At 36.4% G+C, this 18,589-nt stretch overlaps 1 protein-coding gene across 27 annotated transcripts in view; it reads right to left on the bottom strand.

Moving 5' to 3' along the window:
* Positions 1–18,589, bottom strand: part of LOC127248120 (uncharacterized) — a 29,928-nt gene that overhangs the window by 2,780 nt on the left and 8,559 nt on the right. For 4 of the 27 annotated variants that reach the window (XM_051270310.1, XM_051270307.1, XM_051270308.1 and 1 more), the window contains exons 14-21: positions 18,141–18,277; positions 17,976–18,045; positions 17,159–17,869; positions 16,301–16,414; positions 11,977–12,022; positions 7,818–8,152; positions 7,204–7,388; positions 7,034–7,107 (exon numbers count right to left, since the gene is read on the bottom strand). Coding sequence is in view for 15 of the 27 variants with exons in the window: in XM_051270322.1 (XP_051126279.1) it covers positions 3,760–3,789; positions 3,885–4,181; positions 10,129–10,194; positions 10,282–10,312 (424 nt within the window). In the remaining 12 variants the exon portion in view is untranslated. Of the gene's footprint in view, positions 1–100; positions 164–253; positions 285–438; positions 485–1,106; positions 1,219–2,387; positions 2,471–2,565; positions 2,670–2,780; positions 2,861–2,975; positions 3,160–3,313; positions 3,357–3,504; positions 3,790–3,884; positions 4,182–4,822; positions 5,011–5,927; positions 5,973–6,082; positions 6,206–7,033; positions 7,108–7,203; positions 7,389–7,817; positions 8,153–9,553; positions 9,629–9,723; positions 10,021–10,128; positions 10,195–10,281; positions 10,313–11,492; positions 12,023–14,258; positions 14,353–16,300; positions 16,415–17,158; positions 17,870–17,975; positions 18,046–18,120; positions 18,278–18,589 lie in introns of those variants that run through there. The other 23 variants (XM_051270324.1, XM_051270323.1, XM_051270309.1 and 20 more) reach the window with 22 other exon arrangements.

An 18,589-nucleotide genomic window follows, 5' to 3' on the forward strand; every position in this document is an offset into this window, starting at 1 on the left:
AAATTTAGATTATTATGATAATTAGAGTTCAATGCATAGTCACAGATGATGCTAACAACATGAACAAACTTAAAACCTCCATATCAAGCATAGTACTAACATGACTTTGTGAACCACTCCTGGCGGACAAGCCATGGTCGGGAAAGCTTTTGTCCAAATTTTCCTTATTTAATAAGTATTTAGTTATATGATGAGATGGGATAAATGGGAATGATGGTTTCCAATCATATGAATCCAAAACTGTCAAACTCACTTGCGGAAAAGAAAAGGACTCTGGATCGATTCTGAAAAAGCATGAACAAATATAAATTATATCTGGAATCAGAATTCGAAATATCAGTAATCCTACAATCAATGTACAGTATCTCTACTCTTACTAGACATTCCTTTCATACCATCGCTCACAATTAAAGAAACATTTTCGAAGGAAGAAATTACCTGATATTACTTCTGAATAAGCTGAGCTCGGAGTTGCTTGAAGCTGCTACAGACCCGCCCCCCACCAAAACAAAAAACAAAGGAAAATATGTGATTGTCAGATGAGATTCAAATAAAGCTACATATATTACCTAACCTTAGATTAGGTTAAATAACATAAAAATAATATACTTTCTTGAACGTACCCAGCCTTTGATCGGAATGAAGGAACCTGCATGATTCCCCGCGAATACACCACCCTTTGGCATGAAAATCGCAGGGAATGGGCAGCTTCGTGCAGGTTCCGGTGCTGCTGCTGCTGCCAGTGCCGGTTATGGTGGTAGAGCTAGAGACACCTGTCGAATCTCTCAACCATAGCTCTAGACTAGGTGACCTAAGAAACAAAAGTTATCATCAGGGTTTACTTCCAGTATAAGTGAGGCACTACAATTACAATCACTTTTAATTAATTCGTAAGGTATATGGCCGATTAAATTAACAAATAGATTGCACATTGGAGGCACTTGCCTTGCACTTTCTCGAGCTTCCATGTCGGTGCAATAACTTTCTGCGTTATCAGAGATAAGGGCATCATTTAGAAATAATGGAGATTTTTACAAATATCAGGCTCAACATCATTAAAAACTAAATATCCTCATCGTTAGACTCTGTTCCTACCTGATGTTGAAGCGTGCATGTTGTCAACGTCACCCCATGTTGTAGGGATTCCAGTAAAAAATCGTCCTTGTAACGCAGCGCTTGAATGTATCATTCCCATATGATCTTCCATTTGAGTTATGTCTGCATTGCAAAGAGAGAAAAATCAAGTAAAAATCTTCACAGCTCCAATTATTGTTCTCAACATTTTCAGATTAATAAGAGTTTCAAAAGCGCTCTAGAATTTACAATTGATCCCTCTTATGTATTAAACAGCTCAGGAATACAGAATAGTTTCTTACTTTTCACTCTAAAATTTTGGATCATTAAAAACTTTAGAGCACCGACCAGTTCCAGGGGATTACACGACTTCATCTAAACTAAATTAATTCGCAAGTAATAAAGGACAGTATACTATCATATTCATTACATATTCCACGATTAATCAACCTACCATTGGTAACTTCCCTTAAATGAAATCAAATAAACTGATCACATCTTAACCGAACTATCTATTAAATATCCTTGTCGTATCTGCAACGAACAGTCATAACAACTTCAAGGCCCTCACACTGATAAAATGGATACATCACTCTCTTGACAGGGACAGGTGGCAACCAAAGCCCAACTTTTCGCAATTGTTTTAAATCTGAAGTTTGTTGAAGTACGTTATCCGTCCACACAATTTACACGCGTAAATCCAAAAAACTAGATTCACTTTAAATCCACCCAATTAATTCTTCTGCCAACCAACAAGTTATAATTCACCTACATGCAACCCTAAATCTAAAAGAACTCAAAACTTGCTTTTTTAGCTTGCAAAAACAGCAACGACATCAACATCTTTGGCTTTAAATGCAAGGGGTTATAAATCATTTTTTTATGCTCATCCTCTCAATTGAGGATCAGGCGTTGGGGCTGTTCTGCTAAGATGGCTAGATCACGGCACAAGAATGAAATCAAAGCTCAAACACATGAAAACAATCAACACAAACAAAAGCCCTAAAATCAGATCCAAAAAAGAACGCATCATCGACCTACAAACTTGGAAACAAGGATTTCTTCAGACACAACCAGATCAGGCAAGAAAAATGAAAATCGAACATCACGCGAGTCCCACAGCAAAAAGACATTATGCACAATTCGTTAACATAACATATATCATCAATGCACATTATGTTAAGGAATCTTTGAATCCAAATATCATCAAAACATAGTAATTGTTGAACATAGCAATCCAATTTTATCAAGCTGTCATAAGCCTGATCCAAAAAGATTAAAGTAATGCCTACGAAGAAGGGTTAGAGATTTACTTTGGAACAGGAACGAAAAATTAACAAGCTTGTGGCCCAGCAAGGCAGAAATCTCAAGATTTCCGATAAATATTAATGTACCCCTGGAACGGAATAAACCACAATTCAATCAAAAGAAGAATCACATAGATAACTACTACTGACTATTAGTCGAACACAACTAGATTTTCCGACTGACCTGCACTAGCTTGTTAATTTTGGCTTCAGAGAGGAAATAAATGACTTAATTTCCTCACTTGTGCTGGGCATAGGGGCATTGAGAGGCTGGAAGGAGCGAAGCACCTTTTCAACTGACTTCTTTACTATTATTTGAAGTCATCCTTCCTCAAATTGCCTTTCGGCCATGCAGGTTCCAACAATTCTTTCACATGCACAATGAGTACATTTTTAAATTCTTTCGGTGCTTTTATGCCTGCTACATCAGCACCTGTCACATCCTTCACTTTAGACTCATCAATCTTCAGATCCAACCTCTGTTCCAGCAGAAAAACTTTAAATCATTATCATAACTAGAGTTCAATGCATTGTCACCCATGATACAAACAACATGAACAAACTTAAAACCTCCATATCCAGCATAGTACTTACCTGACTTTGTGAACCACTCCTGCTGCACAAGCCATAGTCGGGAAAGCTTTTGTCCAAATTTTCCTTCTTTAATAAGTTTTTAGTTATATGATGAGATGGGATAAATGGGAATGATGGTTTCCAATCATATGAACCCAAAACTGTCAAACTCACTTGCGGAAACGAATAGGACTCTGGATCGATTCTGAAAAAGAATGAACAAATATAAATTATATCTGGAATCAGAATTCGAAATATCAATAATCCTACAATCAATGCACAGTATCTCTCCTCTTACTAGACATTCCTTTTATACTATTGCTCACAATTAAAGAAACATTTTTGAAGGAAGAAAATACCTAATATTACTTCTGAATAAGCTGAGCTCGGAGTTGCTTCAAGCTGCCACAGACACCCCCCACCCCACCAAAACAAAAAAGAAAGGAAAATATATGATCGTCAGATGAGATTCAAATAAAGCTACATATATTACCTAACATTAGATTAGGTTAAATGTTTACATAAAAATAATAAACTTTCTTGAACGTACCCAGCCTTTGATTGGAATGAAGGAACCTGCAAGATTCCCCGCGAGGACACCACCTTTGGAATGAAATTCGCGAGGAAAGGGCAGCTTCTTGAAGGTTCCGGTGCTGGAGCCGGTGCCAGTGCCAGTGCTAGAGCTAGAGACACCAGTGAATCTCTCATCCATAGCACTAGACTAGCTGAACTACGAAACAAAGTTATCATCAGGGTTTCAATTGGAACCGGTACCAATAACCGACAAGCTTGTGGCCCAGCAATCTCATGATTTCTGATAAATATCAATGTAACCCTGCAACGAAATAAACCACAATTCAATCAAAAGAAGAATCACATAGATAACTACTACTGACTATTAGTTGAACATAGCCAGATTTACCGACTGACCTGCACTAGCTTATTAACTTTGGCTTCAGATGAAGAAATAAATGACTTAATTTCCTCACTTGTGCTGGGCATAGGGGCATTGAGAGGCTGGAAGGAGCGAAGCACCTTTTCAACTGACTTCTTTACTATTGATTTGAAGTCATCCTTCCTCAAATTGCCTTTCGGCCATGCAGGTTCCAACAATTCTTTCACATGCACAATGAGTACATTTTTAAATTCTTTCGGTGCTTTTATGCCTGCTACATCAGCACCTGTCCCATCCTTCACTTTAGACTCATCAATCTTCAGATCCAACCTCTGTTCCAGCAGAAAAACTTTAAATCATTATGATAACTAGAGTTCAATGCATTGTCACCCATGATACAAACAACATGAACAAACTTAAAACCTCCATATCCAGCATAGTACTAACCTGACTTTGTGAACCACTCCTGCTGCACAAGCCATAGTCGGGAAAGCTTTTGTCCAAATTTTCCTTCTTTAATAAGATTTTAGTTATATGATGAGATGGGATAAATGGGAATGATGGTTTCCAATCATATGAACCCAAAACTGTCAAACTCACTTGCGGAAACGAATAGGACTCTGGATCGATTCTGAAAAAGAATGAACAAATATAAATTATATCTGGAATCAGAATTCGAAATATCAATAATCCTACAATCAATGCACAGTATCTCTCCTCTTACTAGACATTCCTTTTATACTATTGCTCACAATTAAAGAAACATTTTTTAAGGAAGAAAATACCTAATATTACTTCTGAATAAGCTGAGCTCGGAGTTGCTTCAAGCTGCCACAGACACCCCCCACCCCACCAAAACAAAAAAGAAAGGAAAATATATGATTGTCAGATGAGATTCAAATAAAGCTACATATATTACCTAACCTTAGATTAGGTTAAATAACATAAAAATAATATACTTTCTTGAACGTACCCAGCCTTTGATCGGAATGAAGGAACCTGCATGATTCCCCGCGAATACACCACCCTTTGGCATGAAAATCGCAGGGAATGGGCAGCTTCGTGCAGGTTCCGGTGCTGCTGCTGCTGCCAGTGCCGGTTATGGTGGTAGAGCTAGAGACACCTGTCGAATCTCTCAACCATAGCTCTAGACTAGGTGACCTAAGAAACAAAAGTTATCATCAGGGTTTACTTTCAGTGTAAGTAAGGCTCTACAATTACAATCACTTTTAATTAATTCGTAAGGTATATGACCGGTTAAGTTAACAAATAGATTGCACATCGGAGGCACTTGCCTTGCAGTTTATGAACTTCCATTTCGGTGCATAAAAATGAAATCAAAGCTCCAACACACAAAAACAACACATCGAACTCCTAACAAAAAAGAAAATGCATCATCAACCTCCAAACATGGGAACAAGGATTCCTTCAGACACAACCAGATCAAGCAAAAAAATGAAAATAAAACATCACGTGAGTCCCACAACGAAAAGACATGACAATTAAAGCAAGCATCTCCGATATACTAGGCATTTAGGGAATCCAAAATGATAGAACCGAAGATGAGTAAACTACCGCTTCCTCCGCTTCTCCGGCGAATTGGAGCTCTTTCCTCTCCGGTGTCCGGCACAGACCCCTCCACCACCAAAACAACAAAAAAAAAAAGGAAAATATATGATCGTCAGATGAAATTCAAATAAAGCTACATATATTAGATTAGGTTAAATGTTAAAATAAAAATAATATACTTTCTTGAACGTAACCAGCCTTTGATCGGAATGAAGGAACCTGCATGATTCCCCGCGAATACACCACCCTTTGGCATGAAAATCGCAGGGAATGGGCAGCTTCGTGCAGGTTCCAGTGCTGGTGCTGCTGCCAGTGCTGGTTACGGTGGTAGAGCTAGAGACACCTGCCGAATCTCTCAACCATAGCTCTAGACTAGATGACCTAAGAAACAAAGTTATCATCAGGGTTTACTTCCAGTACAAGTGAGGCACTACAATTACAATCACTTTCAATTAATTTTTAAGGTATATGGCCGATTAAATTAACAAACAGATTGCACATTGGAGGCACTTGCCTTGCACTTTCTCAAGCTTCCATGTCGGTGCAATAACTTTCTGCATTATCAGACATAAGGGAATCATTTAAAAATAATAGAGATTTGTACAAACATCAGACCTCAACATCATTAAATACTAAATATCCTCATCATTAGACTCTGTCCTACCTGATGTTGAAGGGTGCATGTCGTCAACATCACTCCATGTTGTAGGGATTCCGGTAACATATCTTCCCTGAAAGGCAGCGCTTGAATGTATCCTTCTCATACGATCTTCCATTTTATTTTTATCTGCATTGCAAAGACAGAAAAATCAAGTAAAAATCTTCATAGCTCCAATTATAGATCTCAACAATTTCAGATTAATAAGAGTTTCAAAAGTAGTCTAGAACTTACAATTGATCCCTCTTATGTATTAAACAGCTTGGGAATACAAAATAGTTTCTTACATTTTCACTCTAAGATTTTGGATCATGAAAAACTTTAGAGCACCGATCGGTTCAGTGGATTACATGACTTCATTTAAACTTAATTAATTTGCGAGTAAAAAAGGACAGTATACTTTCCATATTCATTATATATTCCATTATTAATCAGCCTATCATTGGAATTTCCCTTAAGCAAGTGAACAAACTGTTTAGTATATTAATACTCCAGGCAAAAACTAGAAAACACGAATGAAAGTGCATAAAAAGATCCTACAAATTGAACTCTAAAAATCCAGATAAATGAAAAACTGTAAAATAAGAGAAATAAATTTAGAGGACAATTGAAGTAAATAAAAAATCCTACAAATTCAACTCTAAAATTCCAAATCAAACTAAAACTGTAAAATAAAAGAAATAAATTTAGAACACTAACCAAGTGGATAATAGAATTCACCAGAAATTTTTATGAAAATTTTGGGGGTCGAAATTTGCATCAACACAGCACAACATTATGCACAATTCGTTAACATAACATATATAATCAATGCACATTATGTCAAGGAATCTTTAAATCCAAATATCATCAAAACATAGGAATTGTTGACCATAGCAATCAAATTTTATCAAGCTCTCTTAAGCCTGAACAAAAAAAGATAAAAGTAATGCCTGCGAAGAAGGGTTAGAGATTTACTTTGCAACAGGTACTAAAATTGACAAGCTTGTGGCCCAGCAATCTCAAGATTTTCGATAAATATTAATGTACCCCTGCAAAGGAAATAAACAAGAATTCAATCAAAAGAAGAATCACAGTGATAACTACTACTGACTATTAGTCGAACATAACCAAATTTCCCGACTGACCTGCACAAGCTTGTTGGTTAGGCTTCAGATTTGGAAATAAATGACTTAATTTCCTCGCTTGTGCTGGGCATAGGGACATTGAGAGGCTGGAAGGAGCGAAGCACCTTTTCAAATGACTTCCTTACAATTGTTTTGAAGTCATCCTTCCTCAAAATGCCTTTTTCCCATGCAGGTTCCAGCAATTCCTTCACAAGCACAATGAGGGTTTACTTCCAGTATAAGTGAGGCACTACAATTAACAGCATTTTTAACTAATTCGAAAGGTATATGACCAATTAAAATATCAAATAGATTGCTCATTGTAGCCTGTAGGCACTTGCCTTGCACTTTCTTGAATTTCCATTTCAGTGCACAAAAAAGAAATCAAAGCTCAAACACACAAAAACAACACATCGAACTAAAATCAAATCAGGGAAAGAAAAAAAAAACGCATCATCAACCTCCAAACACGGGAACAAGGATTCCTTCAGACACAACCAGATCAAGCAAGAAAAATAAAATAAAACACCACTTGAGTCCCACAACGAAAGGACGTCACAATTAAAGCAAGCATCTTCGATAAACTAAGCATTTAGGGAAATAAAAAACAATAGAACCGAGGATGAGTACACTACCAATTCCTCCACTTATCTCGCGACTTGGATCTCTTTCGTCTCCGGTATCCGCCTCCCTGACACGCCTGCCGGAGGTGGATGGTCCAGACGGTGCAAACGAAGCCATTCGAAGGTGGGTCAGGCACAGAGAAACACAGGCAGCGGCAGCGGCGGAGAAAGATGAAGGAGTGATGCTGTGGGTTGGTGTCTGATGAAACGCCTTTTTTATACTCTTACAGACACTGACAGTGACAGGCGTCGCAGTCGGTCACAGTCAGTCCTGTCCAGTCGAATAGTACGAGATCAAAAAGCGATGAAAGGGATCGCACAACTTTGACAATCTGCTGTACTTAAAACTATTTAAACAGGGTCAACGTTTATTAAGTATTTATTGGACAACATAGAATATGATTAATGTAATCATTACTCTATATTGTAAGAACATTTTGATAACAGTGCATAAAATGTTTTTGGCGAAGTGTATAATAAATCCTACATGTTCAACTCTAAAAATCCATATCAAAGAAAAACGGTAAAATAAGAGAAATTAATTTATAGGACAAATAAAAGTGTATAAAAAATCCTACAAATTCAACTCTAAAAATACATATCAAAGTAAAACTGTAAAATAAGATAAATAAATTTAGGGTGTTTTGTTCGGGAGTTCGGATTTTTTGTTGGAATTTGAATAGTAAAATTTTTGAATTGAAATAGTTGTATAATAGGTGTTGATGTGATGTTTTGAATGCAAATTTGATTTTTAGTATAATATAAAAAAATATAGATATTTGATTTGATATTTTTTGGGGGAAATTTTTTTATCAATAGTAGAAATATGAGAAATTGTGATAAAAGAACACACCCTTAGACGACTAACCAAGTGGACAATAGAATACAACAGAAATTTTTGTATGAAAATTTTGGTGGTCGACATTTGCATCAACACAGCATGACATTATGCACAATTCGTTAAAAGAACATATATCATCAATGCATTATGTTAAGGCATCTTTAAAACCCGATATCATCAAAACATAGGAATTGTTGAACATAGCAGTCCAATTTTATCAAGCTGTCTTAAGCCTGATTTTCACTCTAAGATTTTTTATCATGAAAAACATTAGAACCGACCAATAGCAGTGGATTACATTGCTTCATTTGAACTTAATTGATTCGCAAGTAATAAAGGACAGTATACTTTCCATATTCAATATATATTCCATGATGAATGGACCTATAATTGATAATTTCCCTAAAGCAAGTGAACAAACTGTTTAGTATCTTAATACTCCAGGCAAAACCTAGAATACACAAATTAAAGTGCATAAAAAAATCCCAAAAATTGAACTCTAAAAATTCAGATAAATGAATAACTGTAAAATAAGAGAAATAAATTTAGAGGACAATTAAAGTGTATAAAAAATCCTACAAATTCAACTCTAAAAATCCAGATCGAAGTAAAACTGTAAAATAAGAGAAATAAATTTAGAACGCTAACCAAGTGGATAATAGAATTCATCAGAAATTTTTGTATGATAATTTTGGGGGTCGACATTTGCAACAACACAGTACGACATTATACACAATTTGTTAACATAACATATATCTTCTATGCACATTATGTTAAGGCATCTTTAAATCCAAATATCATCAAAACATAGGACACGTTGAACATAGCAATCCAATTTTATCAAGCTGTCTTAAGCCTGATCCAAAAAGATTAAAGTAATGCCAGCTAAGAAGGGTTAGAGATTTACTTTGGAACAGGTACCAATAACCGACAAACTTGTGGCCCAGCAATCTCAAGATTTCCGATAAATATCAATGTACCCCTGCAACGGAATAAACCACGATTCAATCAAAAGAAGAATCACATTGATAACTACTACTGAATATTAGTCGAACATAGCCAGATTTACAGACTGACCTGCACTAGCTTGTTAATTTTGGCTTCAGATGAAGAAATAAACGACTTCATTTTCTCGCTTGTGCTGAGCATAGAGGCATTGAGAGGCTGGAAGGAGCGAAGCACCTTTTCAACTGACTACTTTACTATTGCTTTGAAGTCATCCTTCCTCAAATTGCCTTTCACCCATGCAGGTTCTAGCTATTCCTTTGCATGCACAATGAGTGCATTTTTAAATTCTTTCGGTGCTTTTATGCCTGCTACATCAGCACCTGTCCCATCCTTCCCTCTAGATTTATCGATCTTCAGATCCAACCTCTGTTCCAGCATAAAAACTTTAAATCATTATGATAACTAGAGTTCAATGCATTGTCACCCATGATACTAACAACATGAACAAACTTAAATATCCAGCATAGTACTAACCTGACTTTGTGAACCACTCCTGCTGCACAAGCCATAGTCGGGAAAGCTTTTGCCCAAATTTTCCTTCTTTAATAAGTTTTTAGTTATATGATGAGATGGGATAAATGGGAATGATGGTTTTCAATCATATGAACCCAAAACTGTCAAACTCACTTGCGGAAAAGAATAGGACTCTGGATCGATTCTGAAAAAGGATGAACAAATATAAATTATATCTGGAATCAGAATTCGAAATATCAATAATCCTACAATCAATGCACAGTATCTCTCCTCTTACTAGACATTCCTTTTGTACTATTGCTCACAATTAAAGAAACATTTTTGAAGGAAGAAAATACCTAATATTACTTCTGAATAAGCTGAGCTCAGAGTTGCTTCAAGCTGCCACAGACACACACCCCCCCCCCCCCACCAAAACAAAAAAGAAAGGAAAATATATGATCGTCAGATGAGATTCGAATAAAGCTACATATATTACCTAACATTAGATTAGGTTAAATTTTTACATAAGAATAATATACTTTCTTGAACGTACCCAGCCTTTGATTGGAATGAAGGAACCTGCATAATTCCCCGCAAATACACCACCCTCTGGCATTAAATTCGCAGGGAAAGGGCAGCTTCGTGCAGGTTCCGGTGCTGGTGCTGGTGCTGGTGCCGGTGCTAGAGCTAGAGCTAGAGCTAGAGCTAGAGACACCAGCGAATCTCTCATCCATAGCTCTAGACTAGGTAACCTAGAAACAAAGCTATCATCAGGGTTTACTTCCAGTATAAGCAAGGCACTACAATTACAATCACTTTTAATTAATTCATAAGGTATATGACCAATTAAATTAACAAATAGATTGCACATTGGAGGCACTTGCCTTGCACTTTCTCGAACTTCCATTTCCGTGCATAAAAATGAAATCAGAGCTCAAACACACAAAAACAACACATCGAACTCCTAAAAAAAAATGCAAATGCATCATCAACCTCCAAACACGGGAACAAGGATTCCTTCAAACACAACCAGATCAAGCAAAAAAAATGAAAATAAAACATCAGGTTAATCCCACAACGAAAAGACATGACAATTAAAGCAAGCATCTCCGATAAACTAAGCATTTAGGGAATCAAAAGCGATAGAACTGAAGATGAGTAAACTACCGCTTCCTCCGCTTCTCCGGCGACTTGGAGCTCTTTTGTCTCCGGTGTCCACCTCCCTGATATGCCTGCCGGAGGTGGATGGTCCAGACGGTGCAAACGAGGCCATTGTGGGTAGGTAACAGAGAAACAGCAGTTGTAGGAACGGTAGCAGCAGCTGTGGAGAACGATGGGGCGTGGGTTGGTGTCTGGTGTCCGAAACGCCTTTTATACTCCATACTGACAGTGACAGGCGTTGCACTCGGTCACAGTCAGTCCTGTCCAGTCAAACAGTACGAGACCAAAAAGTGCTGAAAGGGGTCGCACAACTTTGACAATCTGCTGTACTTAAAACTATTAAAACAGGGTCAGCATTTATTAAGTATATATTGGACAACATAGTATATGATTTATGTAATCATTACTCTAATTATTGGAAGAACATTTTGATAACAGTGTGTAGAATATTTTTAGCAAAGAGATTGCGCATAGGAGGAACTTGCCTTGCACTATCTAGAACTTCCATGTCGGTGTGATAACTTGTGCATAATTGGACATAAGTGTGATTTGAAATAAGAGAGATTTTTCACAAGCTTCAGACCTCAATATCACTAACTACTAAATATCCTTACTGTCAGAATTTTTCATAGCTAATGTTGAAGCCTACAGGCCACCAGCATCGCTCCATATCATACAGAGACTGGTTACATTATAAGACTTTACCTGAACAGCAGTGCTTGAATGATATGCTCTTCCATTTGATATATATCTGCAAGGAAAAGAAAGAAAATTCAGGTAGAAATCTTCACAACTCCAACTATAGATATCGACACATTCAGATTAAAAGGGCAGGTTTCAGAAATATTTTTGAATTTATAACTGATTTCCTTATGTAAACTGCACAGAAGTACAAAGTCCAATTAGTTATTGAACAGTTTATCATAATTTGAAACAGAACCTTTCATCTTCAACTAATTTGAATTATGATAAGTGCTTCATCAATTAATCAAGTAGTCCTACAGCACCGCTTGGCCAAGAGCAGAATTACAGTCCTCTATTATATGAGACCATATATTAGATCACATTCTCATTCCCAAATTGTGGATCATCTAAACTTCAGTGCCCCAACTGATTCCGGGGGATTACATGAGTTCATTTAAATTTTCCAAAATTAATTGATCTACCATTGATCATTTCCCTTCATTTAAATCAAATAAAAATCTGTATCTTAGTAGTTTTATCATTAAATATCCTTGTCGTATCTGCACTGACAGTTATAACAACTACAACGCCCTCGTGCAAACGAATAACCCAAGCTCTTGATGGAGACATGTGTTAACTGACGCCTAATGTTCCATGATTGATCCAGATCAGAAGTTCTATTAAAGGACTTCGACAATCCACACAATTTACCTGGTTAATCCGAAAAGCTAGATTCACCTCAAATCTATCCATCTAGTTCTTCTCTTAATCAACAGGTTATAAGTTACCAATATGTAACGCTAAATCTAAAAGAAAATCAAAACTCATCTTTTACTATACAAAACTAAAAAATGGTAATAACCAGTTAAAAAGTATTTTTGACGCTCATCTTCTCCTTTAAGTGTCAGACATACGGGCGGTTATGCTAATATAACTATATCACAACACAAGAATGAAACCAAAGCACAACCCGGTCAGGCAAGAAAAATGAGAAAAGAACAAACGCCACCTCCACCTCGAAACACAAGAACAAAGATACCTTTGGACACAACCAGATCAGGAAAGAAAAATGAGAACAAAACATCATGTGTGACCGACAAGGGAATGGCTGGATAAATAAAGCAAGCATCTAAGATAAACTAAACATTTACAGAAATCAAAACCAAGAGAACCAAATATGAGCGAAATACATCTTCCGCCAATTATTTGGCAAACACTATTGGGGTAGGCACGGCAGGGTAGAGAAAAACCAGCAAGCGGCAGTGGCAGCACCGGTAAGAAATGTAAAATAATATAGACTATTTGTAAGCAAGTTGAAGAAAAACTTGCATGGCCTTAAGCAACTACCAAAGGACAGGCACCAGAAGTTTGATGGCTACTATAAGAGGTTTAAATGGTTCATAAATAATACTTCTATTATATGCGGACAGTGTATTATTGGTAGGTTCTTGTGCTCAAGCGGTTAAAACACTACAGCAACAATTGGCGGAAAGATTTTCCATCAAGAAACTTGAAGAGGTGGGAGATAGATATTGGGCATGCTAAAACTTGAGACCGGGAGAATGAGAGACCGACTCTCGCAGGTAAAAACATCAAGGTCTTGAAGAGATTAAACATGCAAGTTACAAAACCACCGACCGCACTTTTGGAGAGTTAATTCAAGTTTTTGAACAAAGACTCGCCGAAGAATTTGTTGGAATGTGCATCCACCATAGGAAGCTTGATGTATATCATGGTTGGTACAAAACTAGCTATTGCACATGCAATCAGAGTAGTTAGCCAATTTATGAGCATCACGGAAAGCAATATTAGGAATGAGTTAATTGGATACTAAAGTATCTACAAGGTACAATAGATAAAGCACTGGTCTTCGAGAGAATGAAGCCTTGGTTGGCTGAATTTGTGGATTCCAACATAGCAGGAAATGACTGCGATCTGAGGAATAGCACATCCAGGTATGGATTTACCCATAGAGGAACAACAATCTCATGGACATCTAAGTTTCAAAAGATGTTTGCTTTGTCGACTACAAAAGTTGAATATATTGCAGTTAGCTACCGAAGATAGTAAAGATACGGTTTGACTGCAAAGCTTCATGCTTGAATCGGGAAAGAATTCGAAGAACAATATTTTTCATAGTGATAGTCAAGATGCAATTCACTTGGCTAAGAATCCCTCATTTAATATAATGACGAAGCATATTGAATTAAAGTTTTACTACATTCATGGGCTCTTGGAAAAAGGAAATTTAATGTTAGAGAAGATCTTAAGGAGCGAAAAATCCAACGAATTAGTTGACTTACGTGGTGCCCTCAAACAAATTGAAGTTGTACTCAACCTCAATCAGCCTCAATGATTGAAAGAGACTTAGCAACCTTGCAGTCACTACTTGAAGACCTAAACAAAGATAGAAAGCTTGGACTTCAGATGGAAGAATGTCATATAACTTTGTCATGTCCATGACTAAGCCTACTAACCACGTCCCGAGTGTCTTCCTCATTTTAGTCATGACTATATATAAGGGATTGATGCCTTAGTAATTTTTTCATTATTTTTGGCATGGACTCATTAGGATTTTTACAGTAATGCATATATAACCGGGGTCGATCGAGACTTCGATTCTTTCTGAACTACTCATTTTCAAATGATATCTACATTGTTCACAAATATTCATTTTTGATTTCATAACCTTGAGGTCACGGGTTCAAATCCTGTCTCCGCAACGTCTTTTTTGATTTTATCGAAAATTGAAGATTTGTCTCTGTTAATGTTAACTAGTACTTTAGTTACTTGGACATAACCTGATCAACTCGATCAGGCACTCGCCATCTATTTTCATTGTTCAAATCTTTGACAACACGAAAAACCATTGTTCAACTCTTTGACAACACAAAAAACCATTGTTCAACTCTTTGACAACATGAAAAAACCAAAAGTTCTGCCCTCCCAAACTAGAATAAAAGAAGAGAAAGGATAGAAATTCTTTTTCTTCTTTTTCTTGTTGCGTGAGTATAAAATATTCAATTGAGTATAATAAAAAAAGTCTTTTTGTTGTCAAATTCGATCTCATACAAATCATTCGAATTCGTTAGAACAAAAAAGGCCCGGCTGGGTACTGACCAGGCCAAGCCATCCAAATAATGTGTATATATACACGATACTATTTCTAATGAAAATACGTAGTTGGCCACCCCAAAAGTAAGTTTGTGAATTGGATACTATTTCTAATGAAAATACTTAGTTGGCCACCCCAAAAAAAGTCATTGTTGGATTATTTTACGGAAACCTAGAAAATTGCTGTTTTTTCAAAAAAAAATAAAAAAACTCAAATCAAAACAAATTAATCTAATAGATACAACTTAATCCTAATCTAAATTAAGTAAATCTAATATAAAACTATTAAAACTAATCTAATCAAAATATAAACTAAATCTAAATCTAAACCTTCAAGGCTTCAAGCTCAAGTCCATAGAAACTAACTTGAGTTTGCATGGATGGGATATGAGTGAATAGCATACTAGGGCTCGTAGATAGATACCCAGATGGATATGCCGACAAAACTCTGACCGGGAGTCGGAGTTGATTGTAGACAGATGCAGACTGGACTCTGAATAGAAACAGAGTCAAACATAGATAAATTGCATATGCATGTACAAAGACAGATCACAGAGACGCATAGAGATCACAGAAGCATACAGATAACAATAGACAATGGACAGAGCGCAGACATCAGATAGATCACAACCATGCAGATAGTAGAAAGATTGCAGACACCCAAATAGTAGACGGATGGCATACAAATATGCAGATAGAGAAAGATCGCAGACACCCAAATAGTAGACGGATGGCATACAAATATGCAGATAGTAGGAAGATCGTAGACACCCAAATAGTAGACGGATGGCATACAAATATGCAGATAGTAGAAAGATCATAGACACCCAAATAGTAGACGGATGGCATACAAATATGCAGATAGATGGCAAACAACTTTCAGAAACAAATTCGCAAACAGATTTTGCAGGCAGATTTGCAGCTAGTCTTGTAACTATAGACGATGTGATCTCAAAAGACCTCCGAATACATTCTAAGTTGAATGTATCCGGAGAAATGTGGATTAGAAACGTGGTAATAATAGGCTCTGATACAATCTTAGATACGGAAACTTAAAAATTGATGTTTTTTTTTTAACTCAAATCAAAACAAACCTAATCTAATAGATATAATCAAATTCTAATCTAAATCAAATAAATCTAATACTCCTATAAAACAACCATAAAAAACTAATCTAACAAAAAAATATAAACTAAATATAAATCTAAATATAAAATATCTTATCACTCACCAAACTCATGTATTTCATGTGGGTTCATCTAAACAGCACTCCATTTCGCTTCAAGATACTTCCAGCAAGGCATTTATTCATTGCTCGCACCACAGACAGTGCAGTCACAGACGTCTGTCAAAGTCACGTTGATGTACACAAACACTCCAAATAGGTTATGCCAGCTTTGAACAAATTTGCGAAGAAACAGATATTTTATTTGACGGCACCGAATGGGTTGAAAGCGGCGCGCGACTTTGTCCATCAATGTCAATATATTATTCTACTTGCAATCATTAAAAGGGGGCCCGCATTTATGAATTGTTCGTTTATTAAATAAAAATCACATTAATAAAATGTTGACGCCAGTAAAATCGGTCAAGGATTAATATAAATATAGGAAACTTCGAAATAATAAACCTAGAACCAAATATATATATATATATATAACAATTAGAATAAACACAAGTATCATAACTAGATAACATTATCTGATAAAAAAAATAGACATGACTATATAATGGAATATTATTACTATATAAAATCAAAGAATTATAGAAATAGGCCCGACCCTGTGAACCGATACCATATGAAATGTCAAATAAATTTCCCAAATAAACCCCAATTAATGCACATTCCTAAGCGTCGACCAAATATAAATTCAATTTTCAAACGAATCAAACCTGTACGTGATTAGCTGTAATAATATAAGTCAGGCACAGCTGTAGGATGACGTGGCATCAGATGTATTATTTATTCATTTTTATTATTATTATTTCATCCCCAAAATCGCAACACTGACATCTAGAAATGGAATAAAATTCACTTTCGTTTCACAATTTAAAGAAGCGATAAAAATGAAAACTTTAAAATGGTCACCTGTGTTAAGTGTGCAGCGGTGAGGTCCGATGTTGTCCTTCCCTTGCCACCAGGCCCCGGCGGCGGCCGCCTCTTCACGGCGGCCACAAAAATGAAGAGCCATTAACCGAAAGGTCTTGCATCGTGAAATCCGCCGCTAACGCCCAAACCCAACAACCCAACAACTCTATACCCCACATCATCAGCCTCGTACGCATCAATACTGACAGGCATTCATTTCTGCAACTCATTTTTCTCGCACTTTTTTTCCTCATCTGTCACAGAATCTTTCATACAGTGCAAAAATCATCTAATCCAAAACAGGAATATTCACAAAGCTCTATACTTAAAATCCTGCACATATGTGAAAGAGTCGATTCTGTGTGCGGACTGTGACAGTAAATAGATTTTTGCTTACCTGCTGTTCCCACGCTGGACGAAATATATATATATATATATGGAGGGGTGGGGAATATATATATATATATATATATATAAAGAAAAGTAAAGCATTACCGAATCGCCCGAAGATACAAGATTCCGATGATCCAAACCAGGATGTCCAAATAGCATCCAGCAGGAATCTCAGGCTGCAGATATATAAAAGAACTGAGAACAAGTACCTTGGATAAATGCTCCAGTCCGACAAGATGTGTTCCGATTTTTCATTCCTGTTCAGTTTGGATCCAGGAGCAGCAACAAGAGCCCATGTCAGAATTCAGATGTTCCAACCTGGGTTTCAGAGAAGATACAGGCAGCAAAAACAATAGTAGTCAGTAAATGAAAACATCAAATTCCAAATAGATTGATAAAAGTAAAACATTATCTTCAAAATCACCTATTTGCGGCCATGCCAGAAGATCAATAGTTAAGCAACCAAACCTTAAAGAATCCAATAAAGGCCAAAACTGTCCAGGATACATGAAAAAACAGAGCACCAGATAAGAGTTTCAGCAAAATAGTATTTGCGACATTTTCCAAACCTTGTACAGATTGAATGCACCTCTTCACAAAGATCAACTGGAACCACATGCTTCGCATTGAGGAAACCACACAGCACCAAGAAATCATTTTCCTCATTTTCATCATTTCAGCTCTCAATTAAGTTTTCTATAAAAGTCCAGCCAGGTTGAATTCATCCTGAACGTCAAAATAACATTACATTAGCAAATTACTGGGTTTAGAATTTCCTAGTAGAATTCACAATTCGGAAGAAAGATTTCAAAGTATTTATCAAAAAGACTTCAACATAAATTCCCTAGGTGAGAAGTTAGATGTGACCCAGAATTAAGCACATGAACAAGAACGCATTACTATATTCACCTATGCCTGCTTCATCTTTTTTAACTGATGAAAAATAAATGTCACTGCTTTATATATAGTTCTCTCCTATTTAGTAAATAACATATTTGTAGATTTATTCAAACTTCATTATATATTCATAAATTACTC

This window comes from Andrographis paniculata, unplaced genomic scaffold (genome assembly GCF_009805555.1).
Source record: "Andrographis paniculata isolate CXL003 unplaced genomic scaffold, ASM980555v1 Contig32END, whole genome shotgun sequence".
Lineage (NCBI taxonomy): Eukaryota > Viridiplantae > Streptophyta > Magnoliopsida > Lamiales > Acanthaceae > Andrographis > Andrographis paniculata.